General features: G+C 36.9%; 1 protein-coding gene across 2 annotated transcripts in view; it reads right to left on the bottom strand.

Annotated features, from left to right (window-relative positions):
- ATRNL1 (attractin like 1) overlaps nt 1–23,110 on the bottom strand; it is a 558,159-nt gene that overhangs the window by 175,516 nt on the left and 359,533 nt on the right. For both annotated transcript variants that reach the window (XR_009246557.1, XM_058671950.1), the window contains one exon: nt 21,441–21,548. Coding sequence is in view for 1 of the 2 variants with exons in the window: in XM_058671950.1 (XP_058527933.1) it covers nt 21,441–21,548 (108 nt within the window). In the remaining variant the exon portion in view is untranslated. The remainder of the gene's footprint in view (nt 1–21,440; nt 21,549–23,110) is intronic.

The following is a 23,110-nucleotide window of genomic DNA, read 5'->3' as shown; positions in this document are numbered from 1 at the left end:
GAAATCAGTATGGAGAATATTCAAACAACTCAAATTCAACATACCGTATGATCCAGCAGTAGCACTCCTAGGAATATATCCAGAACACTTGTTTTATGAGAAACCAACATGCACTCCTATGCTCATAGCAGCACAATCAGTAATTGCAAAAACATGGAAGCAACCAAAATGCCCATCAACAGAGGATTGGATAAGAAAGCTATGGTTCATCTATTCCATGGAATACTACTCAGCTATTAAAAAAAACAAAATGCAGTTCTTTGTGGCCAAATGGGCCAAACTGGAAACCATAATGCTAAGGGAAATGAGCCAATCCCAAAAGGTTAAATACCACATGTTTGCCTTAATTTAAGATGATATGATGTTATGTATAACATGTTATGTTATGTATGTTATATGTTGTGTATAAACTAAAATTGAAATGTCAATGAGGTGGTCACAGAAGGTGGTTAAGAACTCGCATTTACTTTTAACATATTGGTTACTCATTACTATGTCAATTAATTCCATAATGATGTAAATTTTTGCTGATGGTATGTTGGAGCTTTCAATTGACTGGGATGATACTCTGCTGGCTCTGTCTTCAGACCAGAGAGGGTATACCTAAGAAGCCGTTGAACTTGACGGGACAATAAGATGCTGGACTCTATGTTTGGTATACGCTTGCAATGGGGGAATCTCAACTGAACTTGAGCTGTGGTTATGCAACAAGGTGGAGGAATCCACCATGGTGGGAGGGTTTGGGGAGGGGTGGGGAGAACCCAAGTATCTATGTAATTGTGTCACATAATACAATGTAATTACTGAAGTTAAATAATAAATATATATATATAAAAAAATAATAAAATAAAATAAAATAAAATAAAAATACGGATTTTAGTAAGAAAAAAAAAAAAAAGTGCTTTGTATTTTAGGGATATAAGCCTTTTGTCCACACTAAAATTTCAAACATTTTCTGTGGTTTTAATTTGCTGCCTTATTTTATTTGAGGGAAAGTAAGACAAAGAAAGAGAAAGGTTATATGGAGAAAAAATAAAAAGAGAGAATTTGTTCTCTCCAGAAGCCAGGAATACAATCTCCTGCTGGGGTCCGTGTGGTGGGTGTGGAAGACAGGGCGGTGTGAAGAGTATTTTGTTCCATTGCAGGCAGGGCCACAAGGAACTTGCCGCTGCACGGCAGGGCCCAGCGGATATCTCTACGACCACCTGAATGCAGCTCCACCTCCCTTTGCATGGACACCAGACAATCCCACTGAGAATTCTGTAATCTATTTAGGCTTTGTTTGCCACTGCGGAGTTGGTGTTTAATACCAATGTGAGCTTGGAAGTTGATGTTGCTGATATCATTTTAGCAAAAGGACCTTTTATTATTGCTGTCTCAGCTGTCCCCATTGACCATATGCCAGTCAAGGGTGTTAAGTCCCCTGGTCTAGTGGGAATCTATTCTTCCCTCTTTTCTTGATGTTTAACTCCCTCCTTCTGTGATGCATTTCCTCCCTTACCTGATTCTAGACTAAGTTGTAGAATGAGGATTGCAGTAGGAATGTGTTACTGATTGATATGTGCCATCTATTGAGAGCTTCCTGACCTCAGGATTAGGATGGCTGATATCCTGCCTCAAGGAAACATTTGGCAAAAATATCCTTAGGAATGCTCGCTTGACCAGGTGTGAAAAGTCTATGCCAGCCTTTTTGACGGTTTCTGTATAAGTAAAGTGGACAGCTTTCTCACATTGTCCATTATGATCCTGAAATTGTAGTGGTCTGTTTCTTTTATATGCCTAATCCACACACCCTTCGTGAGCTCCGAACTCAACTGGAGCTGGACTCCGGCAATCTCCAACTACTTGGGCTATCACGTCTGCTTTCCAGAGTGTATATTAATAGGAAACTGGAATCAGGAGTGACCAGAACTCAAATTCAGGCACTCCAAAATACACGACGTCCTAAGCAGTGTCATAGCCACTGCGCCAAACACCTGGTGCTGTTGCACTTGAGCATGGAGGGTTCTTCAGTGATTTTCATTAACTGGATATTGAACCATAAGAAAGATTGGGTCACTCAGAGCTTAAAGAGTAATTCATCTTCATGTTTTTTAATAATGCAATGGGTTTTATGTTTGCAGTCTGCATCTTTCTAAAAAAATGTTTATTTTCATCTACTTGAAAAAAACAACAGAAAGCATGAGAGAGAAAACTTTCCATCCATTGGTTCATTTCCCTAATGCCTTCAATGGCAAAGGCTGGGCCACACTGGGTGAACCTAGGAACCAGAGCTCATCCTGCCTCACAGATGGGCAGCAGGACCTAAAGCACTTCATGAGCTGTCTCCCAGGGTGCACATTAGCAGGAAGCTGGATCTGAAGTGATGCTGGGGGTTAATCAAGGTTCTGTTATGGGATGTGGGTGTCCCAAACATTGGTTTCACTACAATACTTCCTCCAATTTGGAACTTTTTTGTTATATCTGCAGCAAAAACCTTTTTCTATTTCTTTTTCCTCACTGGTTTCAACTATCACAATTGCATTACTAAGTGCATATTTTTCCTACTGATTGACATGAAATTTTACATACTGAATTCTGCACATAATTTTCTTTATTTAAATTTTAAAATCTGTTTCATTTTATTTTATTTCATTTAGTACCACTGAGTATACTATAGCTATTATGACTTTGCAAACATCTAATCAATGACTTGTCCATTAAAGTCAATGACTGAAATTAAAGCATTTTATTATGCTTTATGTATAATTTCCCCCTAGAATTTGAGGTGTTTGGGTACTACATAATTCTATTTAATTGCTCAGGGGCCCAACAATGTCCCTTGCAAGTTGACGATAATCAATAAATCAACAGCAGAAATGTGAAACAGAAAATATTAGGGAATAAAGCTACACAGAAGAATTGACATAAAAGTAACAATATTGAGTCTGCCATCAGAAGGAGCAAGTATTATTTAATCCAATACAAACTTTGAATGCTAGGGATAAAGGCTGTTTTGTATATAAATTGCTGATATCTTTTAAAGATATTTATTTATGTATTTGTTTCACAGGGAGAGAGAGGGGAAGGAAGAGAGACAAAGAGAAAAAAAGAGAGAGAAAAGAAATAGAAAGAAAGAGCGAAAGTGTGAGAGAGAGGTTCGTGTTCTCTGGTTTATTCTCTAAATTCCTGGAATAGTCAGGACTGGCCCAGACCAAAGCCAGGAGCCAGGAATCAATGGAGATTTTGCTTTGTGGATGGAAAGAATGCAACCACTTGAGGTATCACTGCTGCCTCCCACGGGCTATATGCAGCACACACCTAAAGTCAGGAGTCAAAGCCAGGGGCTGAAGTTACATAAGCTGACATGTGTGCAGACATTTCAAATGCTAGGTCAAACACACACCAAGAATGTATCTCGTATCTCTGCTTTCTCTAAATGAGAGACTTCCAGCTCATGTTTGCCTAAGTCACTTTTTTCAAGATGGTATAAATAAAAATTAGAGCGGGGACTGTAATTAGAAATTCTGACTTCACGTTTACCATTCTTTATCTTAGAGGCAGGATGACATGTTTAGCCTCGACTCCATTCTTCTTCGGATGTCCTTCAATTCCAACACAACTTCCTTCCTGGCAACACACGTTTCTAAGGTCTCCACTGACTGATAAGGAAACGAATCAATTACTCTTTTAAAAAAGGACTGTGTGAGAACTGAAGTAACATTTATACAGGATGAGTTTTAAACTTATTCAGAAGGTAACAGTATTAATTACATGTTTTAAAGTGATATAATAGAAAATACATGCTGAGGTTTTTGATGAAACTCTTTATGTAGTTTTTTCACCCATTTCCCTTTCATTTATTTTATACAAATGGACAATTAAGACTATATATAAATCTATACGCTTAAATACTAGCACAAGGCTATAAACAAAAACAACACAAGAAACTAAAATAGTGGACGTCTCTGCACAACAAACAAGACAAAAACAAACAAACAAAAAAGAATGAAGTTTCCCTACTTGGAATTTGGGATTACTCTTCTTAGTGATAAAGCAAGGTGAGAAAATAAAGTAGGTATAGTAAAATCAAATATGAAATTATTGCAACAAGGTAGTTAAAATTCTGCAAAGTTTTACATTTATTATTATTATTTTAAGGATTAATGTATTTGTTTTTATTTGAAAGAGTTACAGAGAGAGAGAAGGAGAAAGAGAGAGGAGAAAGAGATCTTCCATCTACTGGTTCACTCTCCCAATGGGTACAATGGCTGGAACTGGGCTGGTCTGAATCCAGGAGCCAGGAGCCAGTAGCTTCTTCCAGGTCTTTCATGTGGGTGGCAGGGACCCAAGCAATTATGCTATATTCTGCTGCTGCTTCCCCAGGCACATTAGCAGGGAGCTAGATCAGAAGCTGGTCATCTGGGGCTTGAACTGATACCATATGGGAAGCCAGCACTGCACATGGAGGGTTAACTTACTACACTATGATGTTGGCCCCAAATTCTTTCATTTAAAAGAGTGGAAGATTTGCAGCCAGCATTGTGGCATTTAGAGTAACGCTGCAGCCTACAACACCGACAGCCCACATGAGTAACAGTTACTGTCCTGGCTGTTTTCACTTCGGCAGCAGCCTTCTGTTAATGGCCTGGGAAAAGTATCAGAGAATGGCCCGAGCATTTGGGCCTCTGCCACCTCAGAGCAGAGACTGATATCATGCTTCTGGCTCCTGGTTTCAGACTGACCCAGCCACGGCCATTGCAGCCATTTGGAGAGTAAAGCAGTGCAGAACACACACTCTCTGCTTCTCTCTCTTCCCCCAGCTTTGCCTTTCAAGTAAATGAATAAATAAATAAATAAGCAAATAAACACATTTTTAGAAAGGTGAAAATTTGTTAAAATTGTCATGATCATATAGTCTTACATTTTAGCGTCTTATACACATATAATTAACTAATTAATACAACATTAATTAACAGGTTCATTTTAAAAAATTGCATTTTAGATCTGCTGAACATCCTGGAAGATTTACTGTGAGATGTGTAATCTAAATCAATTTCATCGTGGCTATACTTAAAGTCACAGCAGTCTTTAATAAAATGCCTTATACATTTTAGTGCTACCCAATGGATCCATCATTTCAACATATATTATGTATGTTAAAACACATTTGTACATAATGGATGAACACTCTGACTCTGGATGGAATGCTCACTTCCAGAATTGAGGTTCCTAAGGGAAAAAAGAAAATTGCTGCTTGTGGAAGCCAAACATAAAGCTGTATAATCGATTGGTTCACTGAATGGCATCAGCCATGCTCCCTGTGGTGACAGATTAAGTAAATATGAGCGTAGACAGCACAGACATGCTGTCGTGAACACTAGAAGAACTGGACATGTTCCAGCGCAAGCAACATGGGTGAAAATGCTTTATGAGATGTATTTGTAAAGAAATTGATGGAAAATACTTATATTAACTATTAACTAGTGAATAAACGGTGACATACAGGGTGATTTTGAATCACAATAGTTTTCAAGACTTTCCAGGGATTTCAGAAAAGAGTTAAATATTTTTAAAAAATCGAAATGATCATACAGACTTTATTTATGTAAAGAAATGCACCTACATGTCAAGTAAACATCCAAAATAAAGAAGAAACTACAATCTCTAGCAATTTACAGCAGGGAGGCGAACAGGAAGTAGCTCATCTCTGACATTTAGCAAATGAATTATAGATCAGAGGAACCAGGATGACCTTGTAGTCTTCCTTAATTACACAAGGCAGCACTGAAGCTTTGGAACAAGTGAGAGGATGCTCACCATGGCTGGTTGCTCTGGGGGAGGAGTGGGTTTCTTTGTAAAACTACAACGAAAGAAAGAATAACAGCACGTTGTATGTGACTTACAGGTTACCAAGACCACTGGATACAGACACACAGCAGTGGCTCTACTCTGATGAGACTACTGCTACAGACAGCCCTTGGAATGGACTTATGTGTTTGTGTCCATCCAAGTTCCTATGTTGAAACTTAATCCCCGAAGAGTTGGTATTAAGAGGCACGGTCTTCAGGAGGTGGCTAGCAGAGCCCTCAGGAATGAGACTTAGCGCCCTCAAAAGAGGCAAGAGGGAGCTTTCTTGCAACTTCCATTGTGTGAGGACACTACGAGAAGGTTCTGTTTGTGACAGGAAACAGGAATCTCACAAGATGCTAAACCTGCATACATGGATCCTCTGAGCTCCAGAACTATTAGAAATAGCTTTCTGCTGTTTTCAGGGTAAGAATCAAGATGGAGGAATAGGGTAAGGACACATTTAAACACATGGAGAAATATTAGCCAGTGTGAAGCAGAGAAGGCACATTTCAGAAAACGGGAAGACAGAACAACAGCAGAAGGGTCTTCGGAGACTGACAGACACAGGAAAGCAGCAAAAACAACAGTGTGGTGTTGCAGTGACTGATACCCCAGCAGCATTCAGCAAGCCACGATCTGAACTCCACTGGCAGCCAGAACTCCACCAGCAACAAGGTGAGCAGGGACATTTATTGGGAGCTCCGGAGGTGAACCCAGATAAAGAACTGCTCATCCGGCTGGTCTGTTTGATTTGACCAGGAGCAGAGACAGAGTGGCAGGTCCAGATGGGTGGTGCGGGAACAGGGTGGACTTCACAGCCCAGTCAGCTTCCTAGAATCGGACACAATTTTGTTTATGGAGGCAAGGGCTAGAGGGCAGGACTGTGCATGCACTGAGCTGGATGTAGACTAATTTCTGGCTCAGCAAACTTCAACAACGTGGCATCCTACAGGTTCCACCCAAGACAGGTCCGGGTAGCCCCCAGATCTGATGGCCAACAGATTAAGAACCCTAGTAGTGGCACATCAGGTGCCATTTCTTACAGTGTGGCAAAGAACTTAAGATTGCAGGGGACAACAGTGAGCTGCGCATGCACTGAGCTTGGTGAGAATTCAGCAAGTTCATTGTATCGCACTGATTCCACAGGAAAAGAATACCGAATATGGCATTGTACAGGTCAAAATAGGTCTGTGCAGCCCTCAGATCTAATGGCCAGCAGGTTCCAGCAAGATCACTATGACCAACAACCTAGCTATATAGGACACTTCGTGTCTCCCTAATCCTGGGACCTAATCCTGTACTTCTGATAACCAGAAGTACAATGACCAAGAGCAAAAGAAGAGACAGAGGCACAAGGAATATTGCTGAAGACTCCCTTGAAAGGAAGCAAAACCCTTTTCAAGCCCAGAGTTCACTGAGGAATACATCAAGAAAATGGGGGATACAAAATTCAAAACACTTGTTATAAAACTTCTTATCAACAACGAGAAGCACATAAGGCAGGCATTCAAGGAATTTAAGGAATACATCACACTGGAAATGAATCAATGAAAGCTGATACACCAGAAATGAAGAATACAGAGGAGCAAATTAAAAGTACAGTGGAGAGTCTCCAAAATAGAATGAAGCAAGCAGAAGAAAGAATCTCAAAATTAGAAGATATTTCCTGTCACCAGGGGGAAACAAACAAAAAGCTGGCAGCAGAGCTGGATCAGGCTTAAAAAAAATTAGTCAAGAATTGACAGACACTATTAAAATGCCAAATATAAGAGTTATGGGAGTCCCAAAAGGTGCAGAAAAAAAGGTGGGTTTAAAAATGTATATCAATAAAATAATAAAGGAAAATTTCCCTAATCTAGAGAAAGAATTGGGAAATAATATCCAGGAGGGATACAGAACTTCCAACAGGGTTGACCAAAAGTGATCTTCAACACGACACATGATAATCAAGCTCTCTTCAATTGAACATAAAGAAAAGATCCTTAGATGTGCACGTGAAAAAAAAATCAACTGACGTATAAAGGAATGCCAATTAAACTCACAGGAGAATTCTCACAGGAAACTCTACAGGCCAGAAGAGAATGGAGCAACATATTCCAGATTCTAAAAGAAAAATAATTGTTGGACCAGGATAACATCCCCAGCAAAACTTTCGTTTGTCTTTGAAAATGAAATAAAATTCTTCCACAGGCAAGAAAACTTAAAAGAATATGCATCTTCCAAACCTGCCCTACAAATGGGTCTTAAAAATGTTCTCTTGGCCGAGAAGTAGAATAGCACCCACCAAAACCAAAGGCAAATGGTAAGAACATCCCAGTAAAATAACAACAGAAGACTAAATCAATGAACAACTCATTGCTAAAATGGCTGGTCAAATTACCACACATTCATATTAACCCTGCATGTTAATGGATTAAACCCATCAATCAAACTTCCTTGAAAGTTCATAGACTGGATTTGAAAAACAAAACCCACCTAGTTGTTGCCTACAGGAGACACATTTCACCAGCAAAGACCAGTGGAAACTATATCTCATGGATTTTGATGTTTTTTTGTTAGTTGCATCTCTTCAAAACTCCTTCACATTAAATTCTTCACTGACTCATAGATCATACAGGAGATGGTTCTTGATTTTTTCATTTTTTCAGTGACACATTAGTCATTCAGTAGCATGTTATTTAACTTCATGGTGTTGTTAATTTCTTTTTTTTTTTCCTTCCTGTTGTTGATTTTGTTTTGTGGCTTTTCATTTAAGGAGATGCATAGTAACTATGTAATGGAGACTGTCATATCCAGATGTGAGGATACAACGCAGTATGCATCTCTACTTCCAGACAAAGATGGACTCCCAATGAAACTGTTCACTATATCCTGACAATAGGATGCTGGACTCTCTGCCGTTGTCATACCAGCAATAATGGACATAAAATTGTGTAGTAAGAACTGTACTATAACAATGATATAGGGGAAATCAGTGAGGGGGGAGGAAATTGGGGAGGGGATAAGGGAAATCCCAGGGCCTATGGAACTGTATCATATAATGATAATAATAAAAAGAAAAATTAAAAAAAAATAGTTTTCTGCTGTTTTAAGTTATTCATTTTATAATACTTTTATAGCAGCCTAAACAGACTAGAGCATCTATCCATGTCAGTTTTTTTCCTTTCTATCTTATCTCCACCAATGATACTCACTAGTTCCCCTTCTCTGAGCCACTCTGAAGAAAAATGACATGTTTACTTTAACCACAATAATGACACTGTGTTTGAGTCATATTAATTATGTACTCCTCAGTTAAGATTAGTTCCCTGCTTAGGCACTACTGATGTTCAGCTATTTCAAATCTATTTCCAGTGTGACTTAACCACTAAGTTATTGAGGCAGCTCTCTTACCTACAAGATGGAGATAACACCTTGATTCCCCTTCTTTCAAAACAAATGTGAAGAGAGCAAATTAAAAAATATGCTTTCAGCTGCTTGGAAGAATGAAACATTACAGAAATTGATTGTATTCCAGCTGTAAATTCAAAACCACAGGATCATCACCCAGATCCTGGACTGGGAGAACAGACAGAAATGGATTTGAATTCAAAGCTGTGATCAATAGAGAATGCCATGACACAGGAGGAAAGGTCACAGGCTGTGGTTTGTTTCTCTTCTACCTATGATGGTTGTGCTCCTTATCAAAGTGAATACCAACTCTTCCTGCTCATTGAGGCTGTCATGTGTGTTCTGTTTCCTCTGCCTTATAATTGAAATTCTTATTTTAATAGCATTATCTTAACATTACTGCTAGCAATGGAATGTCTTGTGAAGACTGCAGCATTAAAGTTAATTTAGCCCTTTATCTTTGGTAACGGATATTGTCTGGAATATAAAAAACCATATACTCATACTTGGGCTGGAATGTGTCAAGGTTACTGCCTCAATTATTGCAGGTTGTTAAAAGATAACTTGTAACATGGCTGGTTATCATTTCTCACATCTGACGAATCTCAAAATTCTCTTTGTCTTTTGGTTAGAGTGGCAAAAATCAGAATTCCTAATGATATGAGGTTTTTTTTTGATTCTTAATTAAAACTGTTATGCATGTCAGTTGAGCTTCCAAGTGAGAAAAATTAGATGAGCATTGTAGTAAGAATTCAGAAACTACTCCTAGGACTATACTCAATTTTAATCTACAAAATACAAGAAATAATAATAGATCAAATGGCCTATATTGTTAACTTAAATGACAACTTTCATTAAGCAAAACCTGCAGTTCTTATAATTTAATGTCTACACAGTGCTATCAAAAAAAGTATATGCACACTGTGCTAATAAAATAAACACAATTTCACTTAATGAGCTTTGATTCCCATTCTTGTGTGATGATTTCCCATTGCTTTTTGAATAAATGCCTGCAATAATATATCCAGCAAATACTTCACAAGTAAATAGGCCAAAGCAGGATACTGGTAAAACCTAGACAATATTAAAATTGATTTTTCAAAATTTAAATGCTTTAAAATAATTATTTTTAATATTAATAAGATAAATCAAGAAAACAGAATCAATTAAAATGTAATTATCTGATGCCAGGGCTTTGCTTCCAAGTAACCACTGTTAGAGCCATGGGAAGAAGGAATAAGGTTAGCAAGATTAGCCCAAACTCCACACTTGTGGAAGCTGAACGAGGTGAGGCATTTCTCTATTGATATGTATGCTTAGCTTTTATCATAAATTTTAAAAATTAATCTTTAAAAAATATTTTATTTGTAATGCATTTCATTAATGAGTGTGTCATAGGATGCCAGAAAAGGACAGCTAGTAAGTTTATCAAATTTTTGACACAATTACATTTTTGGATTCTTGTATTTTTATAAAAATGTGGACAGAGTATCTAACGTAGCTTCCTTCTCTCCACAACTACCTGCAAATGGTTTCCCCTGCCCGAGGTAGTGTTCCTGGAACCGAGGGGGTGGCCATAAGGAAACAGGAATTGGGTTATGTACTTCTGATTGTTTTAGATCTTAGGCCTTTTTAGACCAAACAAGTATATAGGAATAAAAATGAAGGCCCAGGGGAAGAATGCTACAGAAGCTAGGCCTGAAGGTAGCTGAAATTAGTGAGAGGAAAATCAGTCCAGAACGGTCTGTTCCCCAAAGGCTGGAACCGTAAGCAGACTTTTTGCTATGATTCCTCCCTCTTAGCCTTGGTGAGCAAGAAATCCATGCTAGGAAAGGTGAGGACGTTCCCCAACCCCAGTCACATGCGACTTATCAAGACATTGCTGAAACTTGAGTCTTGAACAAGCAACAATGAACTTAACAGTCAAGGCCAGGGAAAGAAGTTCTCCAAAGAGAACCTGTGCCCAGTAAAACGGAGTTGACAAAGAAAAAGAACTTTCAGATTATCATACGTCAAAATTCACAGATGCTTAATAAGGTACAGGTTTGAATGCACTGCTAAGATTGGCAGGCTCTGAGTGGATGCTCCAAAGTAGTCACAACTGCAGAAGGGAGCGGCAGCTGTACTGAGGACAAAAGCTCACCAAGGCAACACACAAGAATAAAAAGTGCAGCTTGAGACCTGTGCACTATGCTTGGGACCTTGAAGAAGTACTTAGGAATGGTGGACCCTTGGATTCCGCCAGAGCAGGTCTCCTCAGAGAAAATTACTCTTTGTGTAGGTCATTGGAAAACTATAGATTCAGATTAAACAGGAGGTCAGAAAGATCACCTAGCACACAAGAAAAGAGGGCATAATGAGCTACAGCCCAGAGAAAGAAACACTAGATTTAGATTTTCAAGAGCTTCAGATACTGATAGGATCAGAGATAAGATAACTATGTTTGAATGGAATATGAAATAGCCAGCAAACAGAAGATGTTTTTTATAACATACTATCATTTTGTTAAAAAAGAAACTAACACAACCTCCAAACATGGGGGAAAAAGTGATGATAATTCAGTGGCTGGGGTAGAATGCATATCCTATTCTTTTGAACAACTGGTGAATTAAAACACCCAGAATAAGCACAGAAAGAGGTGGAAGCAGAAAAACAACAGAGCATTTGGGTATGTGGGAGATGGCTCTGTGGAGACTGGCCTATCTGGAAGGTCATAAGAACACAGCCCTCCGTGTCCCTCGGCGAGTCCCTGGTAATGCTCTTGGCACACTGAGAGCTCAACCTGACTTGATCACTGGCCATAAACGTGAGAGCAATGAGCTGTGCCCTGGTTTTCCTTCTGTGTGCTTGGACAAGCTGTGCTGGGACTTTCCCAATAAGCAAATCTGAGGAGTTGGTGTCGTCCCACATTGCCTCCCAGCCATACGTGGTGTCCATGACCTGCAGTGCACCTGCCAGCCATATATGGTGCCGGGGGGCCTTGGGATGGAGCAAGATGTAAAAAAATATTAGAATAGCTAAATAAATTGATTAATTAAAATAAAGAAGATACTAATATTTAAAAGCAATATCCATACAGGAAGAAATTTATAGCTGATAATGGGATTTTAAATACACTTGAGATACAACTTGGAAAACAAACAATGCTCTAATGGAAAGATGAAGAAAAAAATTGTATAAATTCCATGTTTTCTGTATTTGGAGAATTTACTAACAATAAATAATATTGAAAAAGACCAGAGAATAATAGGCAAAAAATGAATATAAAAGAAACACACATCTGGTTAATGATAATACAAAAATACTTCACTTCACTAAGAAACATAATGAAAAGGAAATAATATTTCAAGAATCAAATTAACACAATTGTTAAAAACAACAATAAAGCAGGAAAATTGGAATTCTCATACATTGCTAAAGAGAGAATGAAAATCCATTACTAGGTCACAAATAAGCAGGCTATCAAGATTCGTAAAAAATCATCATTTCTGTGGCAACAGTTTTTCTTCCAGAAGTTAGAATCAGTATTTATATACAAAAATTAGTCATATCCGTAATAGTGTAGAATTTGAATTAAAGAGTTGAAAAGTGCCCATAATTATGGGGACAAGAGAACGTACGACTGCACAGAAAACATGCTCTCCATTTTATAAAAACTGTATATACATGCAAAAGGAAATAGTATAGGAAAGAAATAAAATTTCTCATGGTAGCTATATTTGGATGGTAGGATTATCAAAGGTTTTTATTTTTATCATGCAATAGTTTTTCTATAATAAAGATCTGTAATTTTCAAAACTTGAAAATGAGTAAATGGCCATGAAAAAAATTACTAAAAATCTAATATGACAATACAGCTGAAACGCTAAAAAAACCAGGAACCTGGGGCGATATGATCCAGCTGCCCGAGCTGGTGACTGGAACTGTTGTCTAGGAAGGTGACAGGCTGGGAGTGAAGAGCCAGAGGCCAGTGGGGATGCCTGAGACCACAGGACTCCTGCTGTCCTGGAAGGAAGCCGGAGCTGCTCTTACCATGACAGAGGCTTCAGCAATGCAGTTGTAACCTTTGGCAGAGACTTCTTATGTAATGCAATAGGCTGAAGGATCCCAACAAGCAGGGAAATGATTTCAATGCAAATGTACAAAGTAGCACTGTTAGGATTACCCAACAGAAAGCAAATTTGGATTAGATCATTTTCTTGCCTAATGGAAACTGAATTCTCATGTGTTCAACCAACATCTTCAGGAAGAGAACTTCAGAGCTATAAATTTCTTAATATGTTGGAAAATCAAGATATTACAAGCTTGTGAGATGAAACTCTTGCATAAAGTGATTAAATATGTACACAAAACAAAATTATTAGCTTGGTGAATATTAAGCATGCCATACTCATATATTGCTTTTAAAAATATTAGCCAACTCTATTATAATGACCAAGGAAATCCTGTTAAAATATTTTCTTTGTAATGCAAATTACAAGCTGTAGCATCTTATTAGCATATAAAATGGCAAAGGTTATCCTTCTGAAAAAAATTTTATTATCATAATAACAGAGAGCTTGTGTGCTGAATTTATTGCCATTTAGTAAATCACCTGATTTCTTTATAGCAATTTTGTTATAATTAATATCTGCTAAAATTGTTTTATACACTAAGATTACTTGTAACTTTCCAATTCAAAGTTGTTAAGATCCATAAATGTTCATGATTATTTGAGCACCTTGAATCAAAGAATTTAAAGTAGCTATATTTCTCAAAGGCTTTACAACAAAATATTTTATAAATTCAGAAACATGCATACCAAGTTTAACCTAAAATCAACATGTTTAGAGAACAATGTGGGAAAGAAACCTTTGACCTAATTTGAGGTTTGAACCTTGGTTCTTGCAGTCCTGGTGACTGGCGGTCACCAGAGTCCAACAGAGTAAAGACAAAATTCAAAATCTGCTTTGATTATTTTATGACATTGACCTAAAGTTCAAATGATACTGAAATGGGGGTGTATTAAAATTTTGACAAAACAGTTTTTCTTTTTTTATCTTTCCAAAAAATTTAAATGAGATTTTCTCCCCCTTCTGATTCTAACATTTCCCAGGATCAGGGAAGACACCGGGGGTCCTATATAAATGGACTGTTGGTGATTCTGATCTTGCTGATAAGACAGTTCTTACACTCAATATAAACATTTCTATTATTTTCATGTGCTAGGAAGATCAAATTCAGGTTTGTTACCTTGGCAGATACACCCTCATTTTCAGTGTCTGGAATGCTCTGTATTTCATGCTTGATAAACACTTAAGCATTAATATTCCAGGACATAAACCCAAATCATTTGTATTTCCAACAACTTGGGTGTGATAAAGTAATTTTAGTGAGTTAAAAGTCCACAGGATGTCAACATAATGTATGATATGAACAGAGCTTTTGTCTCTAGTATCAGATACCTTACGCTGATTTCTTGTGATTAATAGGTCAGTTTTCCAGAATACTTATAAATGCCAAACCTAGAATTTCCTTACAGAGATTTTCTGTGGTCTCCTAGGGCATACTCCTCAATTGCTGACTTAAAGTAGCTGGGGTATTTTTAAATACTCAGTCTCCATCCCCAGTGTCAGATGTCTGTGTTTTACTATGGTTCACATGGTTTCCTCAACGGGATTAAGTTCTTACTGTATGTAGCAGTCTTGGCAATCTCCTACTTCTTTTTTTTACAAAGCATTCTTGCCTTGGTGTCTGATTGCCAAGGAACCCTGTGAGACATTCCCTCTCAACCCAAAAAGCAGAGTTATGTTTTTAAAGCAAGGTCATGGAAATTGGCTTAAAAGTTCATTTTGTTGCAAAAATTTATGAAATACATAGGCCGGTTTGTTATAACTTTGTAGATACTAAAGTATTGCACAGCATTCTGGGGGGTATGCCCAGAAGAGACTGGGATGCACACGTTCAGGTAAAACCAAGGACATTTAATTAGGGCAGAAGTTTCAAAGCTGAGTGAGATAATGGCTATCATTTAAGAGAAATTTAAAACAAACTCATCAACAAACTTTGAGCTGACATTATGTTTTTACTCTCACCCTCTTATTTGTATAGGTGCTTAAACAGATACCTGCTCTTGTAAGACCATAAAGGTACAAAACAGTTTTAAATTTTTAAATAAAACTAAAACCTCAGCGTAAAAAGTTCTGATAAAGAATTTCAAGACATTGCGTACTCCCTGTTTTCTTACCCCCATCTATCTACCCATTAGAATTATAATAAGATGCCAACTCTTCCAATAAGCCATTCTGAATTATCCTAGTTTTCTTTTTTTCCACTCACTAATTCCCTATGAACATTATAATCTTACCTTGGTCTATTAAGTTATTCAAAAAAGTATCTTTAGGCTCAAACCATGTCTTACTGATGTCTATACATCATAATGCCTTGAATAATATCTTCTTCATTCAGCTAGTTATTCATGATTGTATAAATAACAAATGTTTACTTTGAAAATTTATTTTAAAAAGTGTCTAAGGCTCAGTGTCTAATGGCTCAGTAGCTAAATCCTTACCTTGAATGTGCCAGGACCCCACATGGGCCTTGATTCATGTCCCATCTGCTCCACTTCCCATCCACTTCCCTGCTTGTAGCTTGGGAAAGCAGCAGAGAACGGCCTAAAGCCCTGAGACCCTATGCCCATGCGGGAACCTGTGTGGGAAATCGGAAGAAGCTCCTGGCTTTGGATTGGTTCAGCTCTGGCAATTGTGGCCATTTGGAGAGTGTACCAGTGGATGGAAGATCTTTCTCTGTAAGTCTGATCTGTGTTTCCAATAAAAATAAATCTTAAAAAAACTGTCTAAGAAGGAAAACAGAGCCATTACTATTTTAGGCTATCTTCCATTGCTTTAATCTTGTGATCATAAAAAGGATTTTATAATCTAGTAAGTTATTTGTAAGACTAAGTATGTAAGAATATAAATATCTTAATTTTATTCTAACTACTTATTGAACTCTATATTTTATTCATTGAATTAATGCTTTTGGTGATTTGTTAGCATATTTAATTTTGAAAAGAAAAATAAAATGGCACCTGTATGATCATGCCTTTCACATACCATTTTTCTTATATTTATATACTCTAAAGTATATGCTTAATTACTCTTACAACAGTTGATGAATCCTAAATTTGTTTTTAATGACTATGAATTACAGTGTACTATAATTCTATTACTATATTCATGCTTTTTGCATAATTATCCTAAAAATAAACATTTGTTGATAAGCAAAAAGTTTCATTTTAAGGCTATATGCCTGTATAAGAATACATTTGTGAGTATGTACAAAGAAAATGCATATTAAGGAAACATTATGCATAGGTTTTTGACATTTTTACACAACAATAAGTTAATGCTAGCTTGTTATAATGGATTTGAATGGGATCTAGTTTGAAATACAAAGAAAGAAAAGACAATGGTTTGAAACAAGTCCCTATCGGAGTAACAAAGATTCTTTTAGAATTAATACAAGAACAAACAGCAAATTTATGCTAGAACGAATGATGCAATTTTACAAAAGCTTATGGTAACAACTCCCCAAACACTCATCAGTTTATAAACAGCACACCAAACACATCAATTTTTAAGGAAAAACAACAACAATCAATTCTGTTCACATAATAACTAAAGAGAACTGACAATGACTAGCAAGAAGCAGTTAACAACAAGGGTAGCTGAACTGATACAGGCACTCAATTACGACTGAAAATTTAAAGTTATAGAAATTTTTTTGTTCGATGGATGCCAATTATTGCTAACTATGTCCACTGCAAACAAGAGCAGGATTCCCAACAGGAATTTGAAATAAGTGGGATCAAGATCTTATGTATGTCTTCAAAGTTCTAACAGGAGATACACGTAGATTTCTCAATAGGATCTTCAAGACAAAGTACAATCCAAGCAATCTCACAGTTTAAGTCAGCAATGGTAGCAGTGATTTAGGCAAAATAAAAGCAGGTTAGCCAAAGGCGGTCACAGCAATACTTTTCTATGTTAAACACAGATATTTGTGGGTTTTTCTGGATGGGAAAAGAATGATAATAACTGCTTATTAGGAAAGTGCTTTGAGAGAATTAGCCAACATTATAGCAGAAAAATCAGGGAAAGTTTCATCACTACAGACTTAGAAAATCAAAAACCAAGCCTAGAACTAGAAATAACTAAATAAGAAAAAGAAAAAAAGATAAATACTAAAAATCAGGAAACAAATAGGAAAAATTATTCTTGTAAACTAAGTGATCAGTGAAACGAAAAGGGCTCTTTTTTGGTGGGGGGTAGGGCAATTTGAGGGGGCTCGATTTGTGGTGGTATAATGGGCAAAGCTGACAATGCTGGTATTCCTAAGTGTACTGATTTTCATGTTGGCTGTTCCACTTCCAATCAGATCTCCTCCAGTGGCCTAGGTACAGCAATGGAGGATGGCCAAAGTGTTTGAGCCCCTGACAACCACATCAGAGACAAAGAAGTAGCTCCTGGCTTTAGCCTGGCCCAGCATTGGACGTCATGGGGATAAACACGTGGATGGAGGATCTCTCTTTCTATCTCCCTTTCTCTCTGTTCCTCTGATTTTCAAAATAAATGAATAAATCTTTACTAAGAAATAAAATAAAAATTGAAGAGATATTATGAGATACACAAAAATAAAAAAATCAAATCAAGTATCAAATCGATACAAATGGCAAAGGAGGATGTAAAATTATCCCTATTTCCTGTTGCTATGAACTTATATATAAGGAAACAAAAACAATCCACTAAAAGAATACTGAAACTCAAAAGAGAACTACTAAAGTTGCAGGCTACTAACGCATTCATATATATTAATGCTGTAACAGCTAAGAAAGAACTTAAAAGTTCCATGTAGAGTGGCCACCAAAAAAATAAAAATCTTTGAATAAATTTATCCAAGGATTTGAAGTATCTCTTTACATTAAGAAGTAAACACACAAAATGAAAAAATAACTTACATACTTATGGTTTGAAAAAATTAACATCCAAACGTCCATACCACCCAAAATAACTTGCAGATTCAAAGTGATCCAATTAGAATACTGATGATAATCTTTTTACTCTCCAAACAAAAAATCCTAAAAGTTATATTCAAACATAAGAGACCCTGAATAGCTAAAGCAATCAGAAGCAGTAAAACCAAAGTGAGAGGCCTCACAATCCCAGACTTCCAGGTACTGCAGCACTGTTAGGTCTAAAACTGCCCTGGTACCCTCTCAAAAACAGGCATGTAGACCAATGGTACAGGAAAGAAACCATAAGAAGTAATGAACACATTTACAAGCAACTAATCTTTGACAAACTAAAAATCACTCCATAGAGTGTTTCTTCAACAAATGGTGAGGGGAAACTGGATCTCTGCATGAGGAAGTACGAAACCAGGCTCCCACTCCACACACAATACAGCAGCCAAGTTATAATGGATCAGGGATCAAAGTCTAAGACCTGAAACCATTAACTTATTAGGTGAAAACTCATGAGATACACTGCAAGACGTTGGTGTTGGCAGAGTTCCTGGATGAGACCCCTGAACACAGACAGCAAAGAGTAAGTAGACAAATGGGACTACACCAGGCAATGCAAAGGAAACAACACAATGAAAATGGAAACAGCAAAATGTGAGAAAATATTTGCATGATACATATCTGATAAAGGTTTGATACCCAGAATATATAAGCAGCTCAAGAAATTTAAGAACAACAGAATAATCCAGTTACGAGATGTACTATAGATATATGAACAGGTATTTCTCAAAGAAAGAAATACTGATGGCCAACAGACATATGAAAATATGCTCAGGATTATTAGCTAAAATAGAAATGCAAATAAAATCATAATGAAGTTTCACCCCATCCCAGTAAGAACATTTATCATCCATAAATTTAAAAAATTACAGTGCTGGCTAGTATATGCAGAAAAAAAATGCCCTAATACACTGTAGAAACTAATACACAGTAGAAGTACTTTCTTCTGTTCCCGTTTAACTATTTTCTTTAAGAAAGAAGTTGCTTTCAACAGGTGATGGGAAGTTATCATATATTCCTGTAACTGTGTTCTCTGGTTACACCACAAAGGGAATATAAACAAACACTCATAATCTCAAATTATATGACTTCATCCGTATGAAACGTCCACGGTAAGGAGTCCAATAAGGAAGCAAGCAGCAGAGCGCTTGCCTGGGTCTAAGCGGAGAAAAGGTGCAAGGACGATGGTGGAAAGGGTTAACTGCAAGATGCTCTTTCTCTAAGAAATGATATGCTCAATAACAGACCAGGCTGACAGCGACACATCTCTGTGCACCTTAAAACACATGGACTTGCATGCTTATGTGGCCAACTATATGGTATAACAATTATATGTCAATAAAACTCTTTCCAAGAAAAAAATAACATCATACATTGATATCTAGAACTCATTTCCAGGCAAAAACGGTTCATAGGTGATTATATTTTCTCTTTAACATCCTGATTTCTGAAAATAAGTGACAACAAAGAAGCAGAGGTATGTTGGTCATTGAAAAAAAAATAACAGTGACATTAAAAGCAAGGACAGTAACAGGTGCCCCACACATCACCCCTAAGGCAAAAGGAGTCCTGAGCCAGCCAAGAATCAAACCATGAAGGGCTGCCTGTGTCTTCCCCCTCTGACTTACAGGGAAGAGACTGGGAGGCTAACGGATCCGAGGCATCCTCAGCAACTCACAGAGCGTATTTAAGAAGCATTTATTCTTGAACACTATTAAGGAACAAGTGAGAGACTCTGGTGAGGTGTATGAAGTGTCATGGGAAATGTGTGCTATGAAACACACAGGATACATTTCAAAAAAACACTGCTGCAAAATTAACTAATTCTACTTTTCCGTGATTTTTTTGAGGTGCCTTTTATGCATGGTACTTCCATGAAGCTTCATACATTTTTGGATTACTTCCACTCAGCAGTATTTGAAACTGTTTCAAGCAAATGGGGAGAAAAATAATTTGAATTTAAATGATCCAGGTTTGGTGTTTGTTAAAGGTTTTTGTATTTAAGTTATTTGGAACAAAGGGTCAAAATGAAACTACAGCATCGACTGCAACTTCACAAATGCAATGGAAAACACACATATTAACTCCATAATGTTTTTTGGTTTTTTTTTTTTTTTAAAGATTTATTTTATTTTTATTACAAAGTCAGATATACTGAGAGGAGGAGAGATAGAGAGGAAGTGGAGCTGCCGGGATTAGAACCAGCGGCCATATGGGATCAAGGCGAGGACCTTAGCCACTAGGCCACGCTGCCAAGCCCAACTCCATAATGTTTTAAGCCTCCGTGGCAACCTGTAACCTAGAATAGTAAAAACCATCAAATACACGAAACAGGTGTTTATATGATATCCATGGGTGTGAGTTAGTTTTTTTTCCTCCTGACTAAAAACATCTTCAGTCATAATCTAATACATTTATACTTAGGTTTGTAGAGGCTTTTATACTGAAGAAAATCAAAATCTAATCTTAATCTTAATCTTAATCTTCCTACTCACACACTATATCACATATAAAACATGAAGAATAAGGATACAATTACACTGGTATGCCTCAAAATGCTTGGATTAGTCAGTAATCAAAACTTGTACCTTTTCCCTCTTTGGAGGTTATTATTCTCAGAAACTAATTCTTATGTTAGTTCAAGATTCCAATCCCATATGAACTTGCACATCATTTCTGTATTTTCAATAAAGAGTAGAATAATATAGCCAGTTTCCACAAGTAATGTTTCCCACTTAACATTTAAAAACAGAACTATGTGATTTAATTACAACTCTACCCACCTTTTACGGCAAACTTTGTGAGCGATGTGAATTGTTAATTAGGGAACACTGGGTACTCCAAGGACCAAATATAGCCACTTTATTTATCCTTTCTTAACTATATCTTCAATCCTTCACTTCATATCTGTCTGGGAATGGCTTCCAGGTGAGCAGTCCGTCATTCTTGACTAGACTAATAGCTTCTCCAGTGGCTTTTGTTACAGCTCATGTCACTATTAAAACTATGTGCCTTGAAAATGGCATACCATATGTAGCTGAGTCTTGTCAACTAAGATAATCAGACTCTATGTGGCTTCACAAGCAGATGCAGATTAGAGAGGCAATGTAAATATGCAAATCACAGTGGTCCCCTTTCAGCACCCGGTTCCTACCTCTAATGGCCCTCGTGGAAAGTCAGTTTGTTCAGCTCCGACTTCCAGCGCTACATCAACAGAAGCAAAAGGACGGCTGGCCATCTGCTGTCGTTCTCGAAGCAGTTGCTGGAGGGGGTTAAAAATGGTTTGTTTTAAAATAGGATTAAAAGCACATTAAATTCAATAATATCTAGTTCCATTTGTGAACAAATGGCACTGAAATTTAGGAATCATTTCATACCCATATCCCTATCTAGAGTACTAAAGATAAAAATTACTTTCTCCCCATGGTCTGGATCATATTTCCACAGAGGCTTTACATGTGGAATGACTGAATAATTTTTTGCCTGACTTCTATCCCACAGGCCCAGTGAAAGGTACTCAAAAGCACTTTGAAAACCTCAGGTGAGAGGTGCTATTTAAATACAAAGTGCTATTATGATGATGGCTATGCCAAGTCCTCCACTGAAATAACTCGGGCTTTTGTCTTAGGAGAAAGAAAGTAACAGTAGAAATGTTTAAGAACAGACAATGAAAAGCTGTCAAAATGCAGTAATAGAAATTAAAAGATCCAACTCTTGCCAAAACTAAGTTTTGTAAGTCATCAAGATCCTATCAATTGCTGTGGAACCAGAGGGATTGGCATTGGCAATATTTATAATTTCATTCAAAGCCGTGGTGTTCATTATTTAAAATGAGGAATGATAAATAAGTTACAGAAATGTTGTACAAAGATTTTCTAAAGCATTTGCGAGCACTGCTTACTCCTTGTGACTAATTCTGGGCTTTACCCTGTTAAACCAACAAACTAGTAAGTCTTAACCAATTACCAAGTTAACTTACAATTCTGCCTCTCCTTGTAATTATAGTAGTCATTAAACTATGATAAGAAGAGAAATGATGACCTGAACTGGATATTGCAAATTTTGTCCCTTTCATTCCATATACTTAAACTAATTATTATTAAATATTAAAAGGATGAGAATCATAATTAAATCATCTTGAAATGAGAAGAAAAATCATATCAATGAATAAAGGCACAATCCCTGAATACAATAAAAGGCTTCATTTCTTCCAGAAAATTTTTAAAAATTCACTGACATTAATTTAAAATTTTAACTACCAATCTTTTAATGTAAAATGGGCATAGGAGTAAGACTGTGACACATCGCTGAAAAATCTCTCTTCCAAATGGTGAAGGAATGCTATCCAGCACGTGATGATGGGTGCATGGTTAACACCTGTTTACACACTAGTGACAGTGTTTCTGAAGCAACATTTACAACACAACCTTAGCCTTTTTTTCTTTTAGTTACTCAAAGGGGAGCACACATGACAGTGTGGAGGATTGGTAACATAGCTATTGATGATGAACAGCTGAAGTTCTTAAATGATATAATTTTAGGAGTAATAAACTCATGCTAAAAATATATATCTAAAGTAAAAAGTTAATGTGATATAAGTTAGACATGATATGCTTTAATAAAAATTCAAAATAATATTACTAAGAACATGAAAGAGAATGTGGTTTGCACCTCTCTCAAAAGAAGTGCATAATTACTCCAAATAATGTAGCTATATAAAATGCAAACGTTATTTCAAGTGGATGATATACCAAGCATAGAAAACATCAAGCTTTTTGTCTTTGAAAGAAACATACACACATACGCACAAGCACACCCAAACCC

Source organism: Ochotona princeps, chromosome 13 (assembly GCF_030435755.1).
Source record: "Ochotona princeps isolate mOchPri1 chromosome 13, mOchPri1.hap1, whole genome shotgun sequence".
Taxonomy (NCBI): Eukaryota; Metazoa; Chordata; class Mammalia; order Lagomorpha; family Ochotonidae; genus Ochotona; species Ochotona princeps.
The sequence above is the reverse complement of the archived record's forward strand: the minus strand, read 5'-3'. Positions and strand labels throughout refer to the sequence as shown.